The sequence below is a fragment of the Tenrec ecaudatus genome, chromosome 2, assembly GCF_050624435.1.
Source record: "Tenrec ecaudatus isolate mTenEca1 chromosome 2, mTenEca1.hap1, whole genome shotgun sequence".
Lineage (NCBI taxonomy): Eukaryota > Metazoa > Chordata > Mammalia > Afrosoricida > Tenrecidae > Tenrec > Tenrec ecaudatus.
In genome coordinates, this window is record NC_134531.1 from 190,726,104 (window position 1) to 190,739,797 (window position 13,694).

Below are 13,694 nucleotides of genomic sequence, written 5' to 3' on the forward strand. Positions count from 1 at the left end.
GTGTTATTTGTTTCTGTTTTTCGGTAAGTGAAAAGGATGTTGAACTTATAGGGAAAGCAAATAGAGGAAGGATTTTGCGGGGAGGGGGAATATGAAAGGGTGGGGGAGGTGAGATGAAGGAGTCCTGGAAGGTCATGTCAAGGAGTCCTGGAAGAAAAAGCGTGTCTGGAGACTATGGAAGCAATTGTACAATTGTGTCTGACACGATTGAACTATGGAATAAGAAGACATAAGTATTCACTCCCAAGTTACAGCAAATTAAAAAATAAAATAAAAAGCATAGATCCTGGAATTTGGGCTCGCACTAAATCCTAACTCCAATTTCATAACAGTAGGTTCCTACAAGGCCCTGCTCAATCCTCGCCCTCAGGAAAGGAACGCAGAGGACATGGGTGCCGTAGTAAAATGTGGCGAAGAAACTAAACGTTTAGATAAAATAGTGTCTGGGGACTTAAAAGCTTGCCTCCAAACAAGCGACCATCCAAGTGAGATGCCAACTACATCCACATGGAAGAAGCACACCCTCGTCAGTCACTGAAGGATTGGAATCCACATAGTCTGAAGCGGAAGGAGGGATTGATATCAGAGCCTAAATTGTGAGACTCAGTGTACAGAAGGCGCTGGATGACTGTGGGAGGCTGAGAGTCATTGGTGGAACAGGAAAAAGCCTCGAGAAGTCCCCCTGGCTACGACTGAGGGGTGGGAGGAAAGCAGTCACTAAGCAGAGTTCTGAGAGAGGAGTATAAAAGACCAAAGGCCTAAAACTGACTTGAACAGTTAAAACTTGCCAGTAGATGTCCCCTAAGACGCAGGCTGGACCTGGTTTCCTAAATGCTCTGTACTTGGGGTTCGTGTTTTGGGTTTGGTATTTGTTGGTTCAGAGTAGAGCGTATCTCAGAGATTATGTCAGGGGAGGTCACCCTCCCCAAGCTTCTCCATTGTTCAGTATATGGGACCCAGGGTTAATGAACCTACAGGGACAGCAAGTATGATACGGGGAGAGAGGGAAAGGGGTGCAGTGGTGGTGGGAAGGTGGTAAAGTGAGACGATGTCAAGGAGTCTGTGTAGAAAAAGATTGGAAACTGATTGTGGCGACTACTGTACTAGTCTACTTGACATGAGTGAAACACGGAATGAAGTACCGTACATACTCGAGTCTGAGCTGACCCGAATATCAGCTGAAGCACCACAAAACTGCATACAAAATGTGCTGAAAAGCTCGGCTTATACACAAGTATATATGGTATGTATTAAATCCCAACTAATTTTTAAAAACTGTACCTGGCTTGCATCAGAACAGGCCATGTTGTTGGAACAGAAGTCCACCATTTAAGTTGGGGACTATTTGCATTAGAAATTAGCCGATTAATCAGCTCCCTCTTTACTTCGCCACCAAGGTTCTCAGAGCCAAATTTTAGCTATGAAATTTCTCTGACTTTATTCTTTGCAGATTTCTATTTCAACTCAATCTCAATTCTACTGTCATTGTCTTACTGACTTTCTATTTTGCTTGTCACAGCTACCTACCCACTGCTGTTAATTCTGACTCGTGGGGGCTCTAGAAAGGGCAACCACCCCACAGGATTCCCAAGGCTGTGGCCCTGACTTGAGCCCTGGCGGCGTAGTGGTTACGCACTGGGCTGGGATTCACCGGGTCAGCAGTTCAAAAGTACCAGCCTCTCCTCAGGAGAACGATGGGGCTTTCTACTTCCTTGAAGTTACAGCCTTGGAGAGACCGTCTCGGGAAACTCAGGGGAGCAGCTCGACCCTGTCCTACAGGCTCGCTGTGAGTCGGCCTGAATCGATGACGGCGACTTCGGTTTTACCTTTCTCCGAGCAGATCTTTCTTTCTGGGGCGGCTGGTGGGTTGGAACACCATCAGCCTTTCAGTTAGCCCACCCCCAGCTTTTAGCCACTACACTGACGGGGCTCCCCGTGTGCCAGTAAGCCACCTCGATGCCATTATGAAATGGGCCACACATACATCTATGTGCACATGCTTGCCACACATGGGATGATAATCTGTAAGGCCTGCTGTCGCTTTGCCTGAACACGTCAGTTTTGAGTTAAAAAACTAAATGAAAAAAATGACAGGAATCTTTTAAAAAAATTTTTAATTAAAAGAGGAAAAAAGCAAAACTTCAGCATTTCCTTATAACATTTTCAAATAAGTACAACAAAAAACCTTAAGCCCCACAATAAAAAAGCTAGTTTTAGTAAATGCTCCATTCTCAAAATAATTTCTTCTTTAACTACAAAAATCTCCATTCCATCTCATCCTTCCTTACCTACTCCTTCAGACTGAGTACAATTCTAACATTAGCAAGTCTGACAAAGCCCTGAAGGCCCACAGCAGGGCAGACAAGAGGTCGTCAGAGAACATGGTGGGCTGTTCCGTTCCGGCCCCAGAGGCCTCGGGATGCCAGAGAACCACTGGAGCAGGGCAGGCCAAGTACGGACCACAGTCTCTGAAAGAGATTAGGGGCATGAACATGAACTTCGAGGGGAACTACTGGCACAGCCCCGGGGCAGGGTCTCGGGAGCCCCAGCACAACCACCGGCGATCCAAGAGAGGGTCTGCAGAGGCTGCCCAGCCAGCTGCAGCTTCATGCCACCAATCCTCATTGGAGGAACCGGGGGGGAGGCAAAGAGGCACCTGCCATCCCACACCAGAAGGGTGGCTGGAGAAAAGCCTTCAATAATTCCTATCAGTTTACAAATACTAAAGATGCCCATGTCCTACGAGGAAAACCACTGCTGTCGAGTCGGCTCTGGTGCCCGTCGCCTGAAGGCACTACAAGAGAACCGGCAAACTCCCTGCCCACAGCCAGGCCTCCACCAGGCCTCCGAGCAGGATCAGGAGTCATTAGGAAGCCCGAACAGCTTCACAGTCCCTGCTTCCCGACTGCTGTCATATTTCCCATCTTTGTCATCACACGCAAAGGCCAGCAGAGGCCTTTTGGGGTGCCACGCCACGGTGAAGGTTGGGGACTCACACTGCACCTCCCACAGCTTGTCTCCTACAGAAATGAAGAGAGAAATCAATCAGTAAGCCAATAACCGGGGCCAACATGCACTAAGCACTTGCCTATGAGGCATTCAGTCAGCTGAGTAACCTCAGCAATAATCGTTACTTCCACAGAACACTGAGGCACAGAGAGGGTCACAAGCCAGGAAGAGCCGGCGTGGGCGCAGGTAGATTAACTTACAGCCTACATCCTCTAACCCAGGGTGCTCCACCTTCCTCAGGCCACAACCCTTTAACGCAGTTCCTCATGTGGGGGTGAGCCCACCCCCCCAGCATAAAATTATTTTCGTTGCTATTTCATCACTGTCATTTTGCTACTGTGATGAATCGGGCGACCCCTGTGAAAGGGTCGTTGGACCCCCAAAGGGGTCTCGACCCACAGGTTGAGAACCGCTGCTCTAAACCCTCACTCACCATCTCTGAAAATACTCAAACAAGAGCGGCCATCTGTTGACTATCTTACACATCCGGTGGTTTGTGCTTTACCAAATCGCAACGACAGCCCAGCAAGGCGGGCAGTAACTTTGAAGGCGGTGATGTAACCAAGTCACAGCGCAGGAAGCAGCAGGGTCAGCACCTGCCCTGAGCTCCACCTGCTCCGAGCCTCAGCGCTACTAAACCACGATGCCTCACTCAGTTCTCTCTCCAAAAAACGGCAGAAGGTATGGGAGCCCTGGTGGGTCAGTGGTTACACATTGAGCTGCAACCCACAGATGGCAGTTCAAATCCACCAACTGCTCCACGGGAGAAAGGCAGCCCTTGTCCTCTCGAGAACCCACTGGAGCGGCAGTTCTACCCTGTCCGACGGGCTCCCTGGGAGTCGGCAGCCGCTGCATGGCAGGGAGTTTAGGTTTTGTTTTTATCGAAATTTTATACAATTTCTTTTCCAAAACTGTTATTTCTCTAGCTCTGTATAACTCCCCCACCTCTACCCCCCCACCTTAGGATTCACATTAGCCTCATAAAAGATGTGATGTTAATTACAAAGTGCCAAATACACTGAATTACATACTTAAATGGGTGGGCGATAGTACGTGATGTCTCACTGTGCAGTCACCTTGGCTGGGCTATGGTTCCCAGGCCAGCTGCTAAACCACAATGTAACCAATGGCAATACAATGCAATCGAATCACCCCGTCCATCACGTAATGGCGTCACTGAGTTGAATGGGAGCTTCCTGAGGGTGAGGGCTCCCTTCAAACTACACACAGATGTTGAAGCGGGACTCTCGCGCCCTCTCGTTCTGCAGCCCACCCCACAGAACTGGGGCGCAAGCCTTCAAGTCTCCAACAGGCCACCAGACCTCCACCGCTTCGAAGTGCCAGGCCCACAATCTCACATCTGATTGCGCTGATCGTTTGGAAAAAATACTTTATCCATCCATCCCCGACCTATCTCACGGCTTCTCACGAGCAGAGAACACTGGCTCAAACATTACGCCATCGCGCCCCAGTCAAGCTGACTAGACACACACTCACTACGGAGACATGCGAGGTTTGGGTCCTCCTGTGCATCACTGGAGCCTGGCAGCCAGCGGTTCTACTTCTACTACACGCGACGGCAGCAGAGAACCGTCCCTGCGGCCGACAGCACGCCCGCGTCTCTTTACGCCTTTGAACTCCATGGCATTTGTTACACGACTGGCGAAGATTAATTACCCAATCCAAGGATCCACAGTAGACATAGTGAAGACACGATGTTCCCAAAATAACTCCATGGCTTCATAAACCTTAAAATCTTACTAAGTTACTCTGTGAGTGATGTGTACAGGGACAAACCACGGGATACCGGCATTACTATTGTAGACCGTCCAAACCAAGTGGATTCAAGCAGCCCCGTGTGTGGTGGGGTGTGCTGAAAACGAGAAGCTGGGCGATGAGATAGTGAGGTTCTGTTACATCTGCACAATAAAAAAGGAATTCTGCACAATTTTAAAACTTAACCATTAAAAATATGCAGAATCGACCAGTGTACGCCTCTCCCACTTTTCTATGTCCAAGTTGTTTTTAAAACCACATCTACTCTAAGTCCCTAAAATTACACATTATATATACACATATAGTATTATTTACACTTACCTCCTGGTGAAAAAACATTTTAAAAATACACAACAACAAGTCATCTTCAGAGGTGAAACCTCAGGTGACTCTGTCTCCTCCTACTAGTCCATCTATACAGTTGTCGGCTACAGGTAAAGAGTTAAAGCTTACTGTAATGTTCCAAAATGTGTTTCCCTTCAGACCGCCTTTGCTCTCCCGGCTCTGTGGCCCTGACTGAGGGTGATAGCGTGCGAAAGCTTGCCGTACGGAGACCTCTGCTCGCGCGTGTGAAGCACTGTGCTGACATGAGAGTGCACGGAAGGCCTGAGACGGCTGACATCGCAGTGGAGCTGCCAGTTACCTGTCTGGACTTCAGCAATGTCGATGAAATGATCTTCCGACGCTGAGGCCAGCATTTTCCCATCATGGCTGAAACTGAGGGTCCTCACAGGCCAGTCCAGCCTGCAGCGTGGGGTGGACAGAGCACGCGTTAGTTCCCCGCGGAGAAAGACGACCCGGAAGGCACCCTGTCACCCGAGGGAGTAACAGTCCATGTGTCCCACAAGGGCAGTGCCGGCGCCCGGGGCCACTCACCTAGAAAAGCACCGCACGCACACCAGCTCGTCCACGTCCCACAGGCTGACCAGCGCGTCCGCACTTCCCGTGGCAAAGTACTTCCCCGTGGGGTCGAACTTGATGCAGATGCAGTTGGAAGGGTGGGCGTTGATGGACTGCACGGGCTTCAGCTCTGGGTAACTGAGACACAGAAGAGCCGGCCGTCAGGCAACAGCAAAGGGGGGTGGCGATGCTGAGAAAGCCACAGGCTGTGGGCCGGAAAAGTCACGCCAGACAAGGGACGAATGCCAAAACTGCAATTCACCAAGATTCCCCAACAGAAAACGTGCCGGACTGAGCACACCACCTACGCGAGACCAAAGAACACCGAGCCGGGCGCGAGAGAGTGACTGGACTTGAAGGCAAAGGCTCCTCTGGCCATCGAAGCAAAAGGACAGGTGTTTTATGAGGAAAGCACATGTCAACAGGCTACTGGGCGGAAATCTTAATGCCCAAACCAGAAAGAACAATTTAGTTAAGACACACAAGGTAGAACACACGGGCCAAAGATCTGTATATCCAGCAAAACTGATTTTCAAATATGAAGAACACAAATAATAAAAAACAACAGAAGCATGACAAAAGTAACTGCCGATAAGGAAGGAGCCCTGATGACCTTGTAGTTATGCGCGGGCTGCTGGGCCCATGGACAACAGCTCCAAACACCAGCCGAATCCGCGGGAGGAGGAGGAGAAGGCGCTCCAGGCGCGGGAAGTTAGTGTGGGAACCCCCTGGGGGCGGTTCACCCCAGTCCCAGAGCCGCTAGCAGCCGGACCGGCTCGATGATGGTGAGCTGGGTTACTGGGGGGGGCGATAAACTCAGGGAATATTGCTCCCAGGAACCCTGCCCAGAGACTCTTAACGAGAGAATGAGTTTCAATGACCAAACTTCCTAGTCTCGCCAGCATGATGACGGATGGCAAAGGGGATCATGAGGGGGCATCAAACAGTTCATGGAAAAATGGAATTAAACCCAAACAGTATTTTCCCACCAACTTCCTGACGCCCTCCCATATGCAATGTTTAAGGTGGCTGTGGGTCGGAACCAACTCAATGGCGCCTAACAAGAACTGTCTGTAACAGCTGTCGATGCCAAGACCACACAGCACAGGTTCTTTACCGGGGAAAGCACAGCAGGGACCCTCCTCTGTATGGCCGTTCTAAGTCACCCGGCAGTGGTGGTGGAGCTGGGACTGCCATGCTGTGGTGATTCCAAGGGCAACACAGCATCCACGCCATGGGTCCCTTTGTTAGGGGCTGTCGTGTCGGCTCGCCCTCCGGGCAGCCTACGTGCCATGCGACGAAGCGGTGTCCAGCCCTGCAACATCCTCCCAACTGCGCTAAGCTTGAGCTCTTGTCTTGAGGCGAGGTGATGAGTGACACGGGGGCCTTCGAACACCCTGCGAACCAGAGCCCGCTTTTGGAGGGCAGAAGCTGAGAAGCTGTGATAACACGCCTGTTGTGCTGAATTCTACCTGAACGTAAACGTATGCGTGCACAAGCTATTTTAACTTTGAATACAGAGATGCGCGTAATTTCCTAACACTGCCCGACGCAGTGAGCAACCCAGCGGCAGAGGGAAGCCCTGGCTCCCGTGCCTTTTCTCTCGGGAAAGCTCTCAGAGGTGCTACGTAAGAGGAGAAGTCTGGGGCAGGACATTGACAGGAGGCACCTGGAACACCTAGTCACACCAGAGAACAGGAATCAGCCAGCAAGACTACTTGGGTTACGCCAAAGAAGAGCACAGAAATCAACCTGAAGAGGCTGACAAAATATGGGACAATTTAAACTCAAGTAAAGATAACAATCATAATGGATGAGAACGTATCACTATGCTTAAATACATTTTGAAAAATTAACTGGTCCCCCAGGGAGGTGATATAGAATCTGTTCCCATCTTGAAATCTGGTGGCAAAGACAAAAAAAAAAAAACCCAGCCTTTACCTTGCCTTTCCTAAGTGAACTACCCTGCTGGGCAGTGTTTGGTTGTGTTGTGCCTAAGGTCGCTATGAGTCTGAAGACACTCACAGCCACCGGCCAGCACCGGGGTCAAAACCCAAGAGGTGAGAAGCCCAGGAATCAGCAGACTCAGACGGGCAGTCTCCACAAGTCCACTGTTGGGATTTTCAGCAGGTAATGAGGAACAGAGATGGAAGAGGATGCTGTAATTTAACATCCTTAACAGACATCAGACTTTTCAAGCTTGGGGAAGATAGGTATGCATGCTTGGGAGAGAAAATTATAAAGAAAATGATTACTATGAAAATCAAGAAAATACAAGAGGGCTTCAAAAACATTCTTGGAAAAAATTCATTGTCTTTTCATCCCAGCCCCTTACAGATACTTTTGAGGACAGAGCTCAGCAAACACTTTCTTGACCTGTCTCAGACTACATGGGTGTTAACAGTTCATTAATCTACTTGTTTGGTGTGATTTTTTTTGTACCCATGTTTAATTTAAAGTTGCTAGGTTAAAATGTTAGTTTTGAAAAAATCTTTAATAGGCTCTCCACTGTCTAGAAGATAAACACCAAGCTGATAACCAAGCGTAGAATTCAAAGCCATTGACAGAGTGGCCCCAGAGTATGCTTCAGCTTCACCTTGCCCTCGCCACACCCACTCCGAGCATCTCCTGGACCACCCCTCCCCAGCACCCCTGCCCAACAAAGGCCTCTCCACACAGGTCACACGCCTTTGTGCCTAGGTTGCTAACTTCACCGCCCTCTTCCTGGTTCAAGCTCCAAGGTCAAGCTCAGAAGCTGGCTTTCCAGACCCCAGTCAATAGCCTACGTTCCCTTCTCTGGGACCCCAACAAACTCCCGCCCTCTCTGTCACAGAACCTATTTCACTCTGCTTGCCTTGCTCACCTGGGGCAGCAGTGGAAAGAATTCACCAGACCTGAATTCCCACTCCTCGTGCACTTATTCCGAGAATAGAGATTTGCTGAGAGCCTACTCTGTGTAGCAAGCACCCTGGGCTAGGCTACAGGAACCCCACAGTAAGCAAAGTTAACCCGGCCCTATCCTCACTAGTCTAGTGAGAGGCTCCCAAGTCAACGTGCAATGACCATCCCCAATGAGCACAGGACCTTGGCAGCAGGGGGGAGGGAGATGGCTTCCCGGGAAGAAGCTATTTTAAGCTCAGTCCTTAAAGCAGTGGTTCTCAACCTTCCTAAGGCCGAGACCCTTTAATACAGTTCCTCATGTTGGGGTGACCCCCAACTATAGAATTATTTTCATTGCTACTTCGTAACTGTAATTTTGCTACTGTTATGAATCGTAATATAAATATCTGATATGCAGGATGTATTTTCATTGTTACAAATTGAACATAATTAAACAATATGTCATTATATATTGTGAAATATTTGTGTTTTCCAATGGTCTTAGGCGACCCCTGTGAAAGGGTCCCCCAAAGGGGTGGAGAGTCACAGTTTGAGAACCACTGCCTGAAAGGTTAAGCATGAGCTCTTTCACAGTGTGTTCTGCTCCAGTGCCCACTAGCTGACTAGTGACCTCACTTCTCTGAGCCTCAGATTCCTGTGTCCAGCAGGGAGCACACCATCACCCCCCGAAGTATCTGCAAGCACTCAGACAGCAGCAAGGTGCCTGGCTCAAAGGTGCTGAGCAGATGTTTGGACTCCTCACTATTTTCCCTGTAAGCTCCTCAAGGTTAAAAAAAAAACACCTCACTTTCATAGAGTTGATTCTGACTCATGGTGACCCTGTAGGACAGGGTAGAATCAACCCTCTGAGTTTCCAACACTGTAACTCTTTACCACATGACCTTGCAGCTAGCAACCCAATTTGTAACCCAATACACCGCCAGGGCTCCGCTCAAGGTAGTCACATCGAATTCATTTCTATGTCTCCACCAACAGCACCTTGCACATGTCCATGGTGTAAATGCCTCTAAAAGGGCTGTCTTCTAAGTCAGGACTGCTCACCTGAGAATGTTGATACACCCATTGCCATTTGTCAGGAAGAACATGTTATTGTCATTGTTCCAGGAGATTTCGTTGACCTCAAACTTGAACTGCTCCTCTGCTTTGGACCGGTGTGTCTTGGCATCAATGAAGGTCACCACGTCGTCCTTGTTGCCTACGGCAATGGTCTGCCCATCTGGACTCCAGCAGATATTAATGTTCTCCCCTGGGAACCCAGAGACAGTCAGCAGATACCTGTGGGCCCGTAACCCTCCAGGAGCTAAGGCGCTAGCCTAGAAAAACGGTCAGAATGAAACGTCCTCCCAAGGTCCATGTAGACCGTGGGTGGGTTCAGTGGACCATTCATCTACCAATTTCCCCTCATTGGGTCCTCAAGGTATTGCTCCCAGGGACACGCCATTATCCCCGCTGTACAGGAGGAAAATGAGACTAGCCAAGATGGCAGAGCTACGAAATGACAGAACCCAGTCTACCAGGAGAGCCTCCTTGTCATCTGACACCCACATTTGCCAAGTGTGAGCCATTCCTGTATCACCTTCACAACCGGTGCCCACTGCCCGTACGCTTCAGTTGATAGTTTTAAGCTCTCTTCTACTTCAAGTAAGTTTAGCTTCGCCTTAAGCAATAAGCCATGACTTTCTTTCTCGAGCGGACATTAAGATACAAACATCCGTTTAAGATTCAACCTCGTACCAGCTGAATCACTCGTGCGCAACTAGTTGTGTGTGTCGCCAAAGTGAGACACCATTCCACTTCCCGGTACAATTCTTTTTTTTTTCTTCATATATATATATAAATCATTGTATTGGGTTTTCTTATAGCTCTTTTAACAACCCATACATTAATTTTATCAAGCACATTTGCAAATATGTTGCCATCATCATTTTCAAAGCATTTTCTACTTGAGCCCTTTGTATCAGCTCCTCCCCTCCCCCACCCTTCATGAACCCTTGATAAATTATAAATTAATATTATTTTCATATCTGACACTGTCCACTGTCTCCCTTCACCCACATTTCTGTTGTTGTCCCTCCGTAGGGTGGGGGTTGTTAATACATCGAGTTCCCCTTCTTCCCCAACTCTACCCCTACCCTCATGGTATCACTACTCCCATTACTGTTCCTGAGGGGGTTACTGTCTGGACTCCATGTGTCAAGAGCTCTTATCTGTACCAGTGTACATGCTCTGGTCTAGCCAGAACAGAAAGGCAAGACTGGGGTCATGATGATGGCAGGGGCGGCGGGGGAGGGTGGTTACATTATGGAGGATGGGAGCATTAAAGAACTAGATGAATGTTGTATGTTTCATCGGTGCTATACTGCACCCTGGGTGACTCATCCCTTCCTTGTGACCCTTCTGTGTGGGGTGGCCGGTACAATTCTTGTTACAAGTTCAGTGGTGCTTCCCAGCTTCATATCTGTGATTCACCTTTAACTACATTGAGGTGTATCTCCAAGTCACCTGTGCACCATGGTTTTCTGGCAGCTGTGTTTTCTTTGTTACTGGCATATGAAATGTTTGGACATCTTATCATCGATGGCAGCGCTAGTCATTGACATACACACAGTAAGTGGCCTCCAGCTTCCCGGGACAGCCTGTGAAGAACTCAAAAAATCAAACGCGCTGCCATCGAGTCGTTCCAACTCCCAGTGACTCTACAGGATAAGAAGGAACTGCTGTCTTAGGTTTCCAAGACTGTAACTTCTCACAGGCGTGGGAAGTCCCATCTCTCTCCCAAGGGCCGCCTGGGGGTTGCCAACTGCTGACTGGGCAGTTAGCAGCCCAACACGTGACCGCCATGCCAGGAGGGCCTCTCGCTCTGCGAAGAACATGGCCGGTTACAAGCCAGTGCTGCTTTCTGGCCCTTTCCTCCCAGCCCACCCATGCACTCTACACTTGGGCCACTCTGAACGAGCAAGGCTGTTCCCTCACCCCCTAGATCCTGGAATGTCGACCATGACTCTGAGAGCCTGCTCATGTTCAGTCTCCCATAGGCAGACCTAAGCATTTCCATCCTGGGGATCCAGCGTGTAGGCATTCCCAAGATAGGGTGAACCATGTCGTATTCTGTTAGCTTTTCTACACGTTGCTCTTGCTGCACTAAACCCTGAGGTCTCTGAAATGGCAGACTGTACCTTATCCAGCTCACGATACCCCCACATTGAGCCCCGCACATCCCGCGAAGTATTTGCTGAATGGCTTACAGTCGTGTAGCTTCCCCCTGCCCTCCTGGGGTGCTCACCTTTAGTGTTCACGGTGGCGATGCACTTTGTCGTCCTCACATCCCAGATACGGATGGTTTTATCTCCAGACGCAGTGACAAAGAGGTCTGGATTGCTGGGATGCCAACAGAGCTGGTCCACGCTATCCCCGTGTCCCCGATAATTATTTTCTTTGACCTGAAAGAGCAAGAATCCAGATGTCACTGAACACAGATACACCTGCTTCCACGTGTTATGATTGTTTTTGACAGGTGCAACCCTGTGTACAACTCCTTACGTGGCCTATTCAAACCCTGGTATCTTGTGACCCCAAAATGCTACATAATTTTTTTTAAACGTCCTTCTAAAACTCTTTGGAATCCTGCTCCCCCAGTCATAGAGGGGTTGTTCTAAGGCTGGGTTCCACACCAACTGCCCGACCCCGTGGTGGTCCCCGCTTTCCTCCTCCTTCCTGGTTTTCTACCTTTACCAGCCTGGCCCCCAACGCACCTGCTCACGCCCACAGGCTGCCTGGTGCCGGCCAAAGGGGCGCTGCCCCGGCCACACTGGTCAGGACGCGACTCCTTCCCAGCCCGCACCCCACGCCCAGACTCCCCCGCTCGCCTGGCGCTCCCTTCGTGGCACCAGCTCAGGGGCAGTCTGCGCCCCTCTCGGCCGAGCCTCGGGAGCTCACCAGGCGGTCTTTCTCCAGCAAGAAGACGCTCGCCGTCTTGTCGAAGGAGCCCGAGGCCAGGCGGCGCCCGTCGCAGCTCCAGGCCACCGAGTGCACTTTGGCGCTGTGCGCCGGGAACTCGCGAGTCTTGCTGTGGCCCCGGAAGAGCTCCTGCATGCCGACCAGGTAGCGCGATGGGCCGCTGGACACGGTGTTCCAGGAGGCTATCGAACCGGGACCGCCCTGGCCCAGTGCTGAGGCCCCCAAGGCGGTCGCAGGGGCGGCCATGCCGAGCTCTCCGGCGGAGACCGGAAAGGCGCCCGCAGTCCAGCGGCAGTCGGACCTGCCGCCGCCGCCGCGCGCATGCGCCCGGGAAAGCCCCGCCCCCGCGCACCCTCACTGTGCGCCTATTGCAGCGTGGACTACAAATCCCAGCATGCCGCGCGCGCGCCTGGGCCCTCTCAACTAGAAAAGATTTCTTCTTAAATTGACCTCTAATTTTCTCCAAGGTTTTAGGCGGGTTGTGGTTATGCATTGGGCTGAAATCTGCAAAGTCAGTAGTTCAAAGCCACTAGCTTGCTCCTCAGGAGAAAAGCGGGGTTTTTTTTATTCTTTTGGTAGAGTTACAGTCTCAAAAGTATCTTGGGGGAGGAAAAATAGTCAGTCTCTGAAACTCACAGGGAAAGGTCTACCCGGCCCTGTAGGGTCACTATGAGTCATCCTGACTCAACGGCAGTGAGTTTTGAGAAAAGAGCCCTGGTCACGCTGTGAGAGCTAACCACAAGGCCCGCAGTTCAAATCCACCAGCTGTTTGGTGGGAGAAAAAATAAGGCTGCCTGCCACAGTAAAACTGTAAAGATTTATTGTCTTGGAAACCCCGTGGAGCAATTCGGCTCTAGCCTAAAGGATCCCTGTCAGCCGCAAACCCCCCCCCCTCCCGCCCTATGGCAATGAGTCAGTATTATTGCTTGTTATTGTTTCCCTAAGGACCCTTGAGAGCGCAGTGGTTAAAACGCTCGCCTGGTAACCCAAGAAGGGTGGTTGCAATGCACCAGCTAATCTGGGGGAGAAATGATTGGCTTTCTGCTTGCAAAGCCAAAGAATTGCTTCAACTCATAGTATACAAATTCCTAAAGATTAATGCAATCTTTGGGATTACATCCTTGGAAACCCTGCCGGGCAGTTCATTGTTT

General features: G+C 50.2%; 1 protein-coding gene across 1 annotated transcript; it reads right to left on the reverse strand.

Annotated features, from left to right (window-relative positions):
• Positions 1–2,097: 2,097 nt before the first annotated feature.
• Positions 2,098–12,848, reverse strand: THOC3 (THO complex subunit 3). Its single transcript, XM_075541979.1, has 6 exons — positions 12,523–12,848; positions 11,870–12,026; positions 9,628–9,832; positions 5,662–5,823; positions 5,429–5,529; positions 2,098–3,020 (listed from the first exon to the last, which is right to left on the reverse strand). The coding sequence occupies exons 1-6, from the start codon at positions 12,787–12,789 to the stop codon at positions 2,857–2,859; spliced, it is 1,056 nt and encodes a 351-aa protein (XP_075398094.1). The 5' UTR covers positions 12,790–12,848; the 3' UTR covers positions 2,098–2,856.
• Between the last annotated feature and the right edge of the window lie 846 nt (positions 12,849–13,694).

Bases quoted from the DNA above. Each gene is read 5' to 3' on its own strand.
- THOC3 (XM_075541979.1), bottom strand. From the start codon at position 12,789: ATGGCCGCCCCTGCGACCGCCTTGGGGGCCTCAGCACTGGGCCAGGGC. The intron at 12,027-12,522 runs GTGAGCTCCCGA...TTGCTCTTTCAG, and splicing joins TGCTGGAGAAAGACCGCCTG to GTCAAAGAAAATAATTATCG. The intron at 5,824-9,627 runs GTGAGCAGTCCT...TCTGTGTCTCAG, and splicing joins GGGTGTATCAACATTCTCAG to TTACCCAGAGCTGAAGCCCG.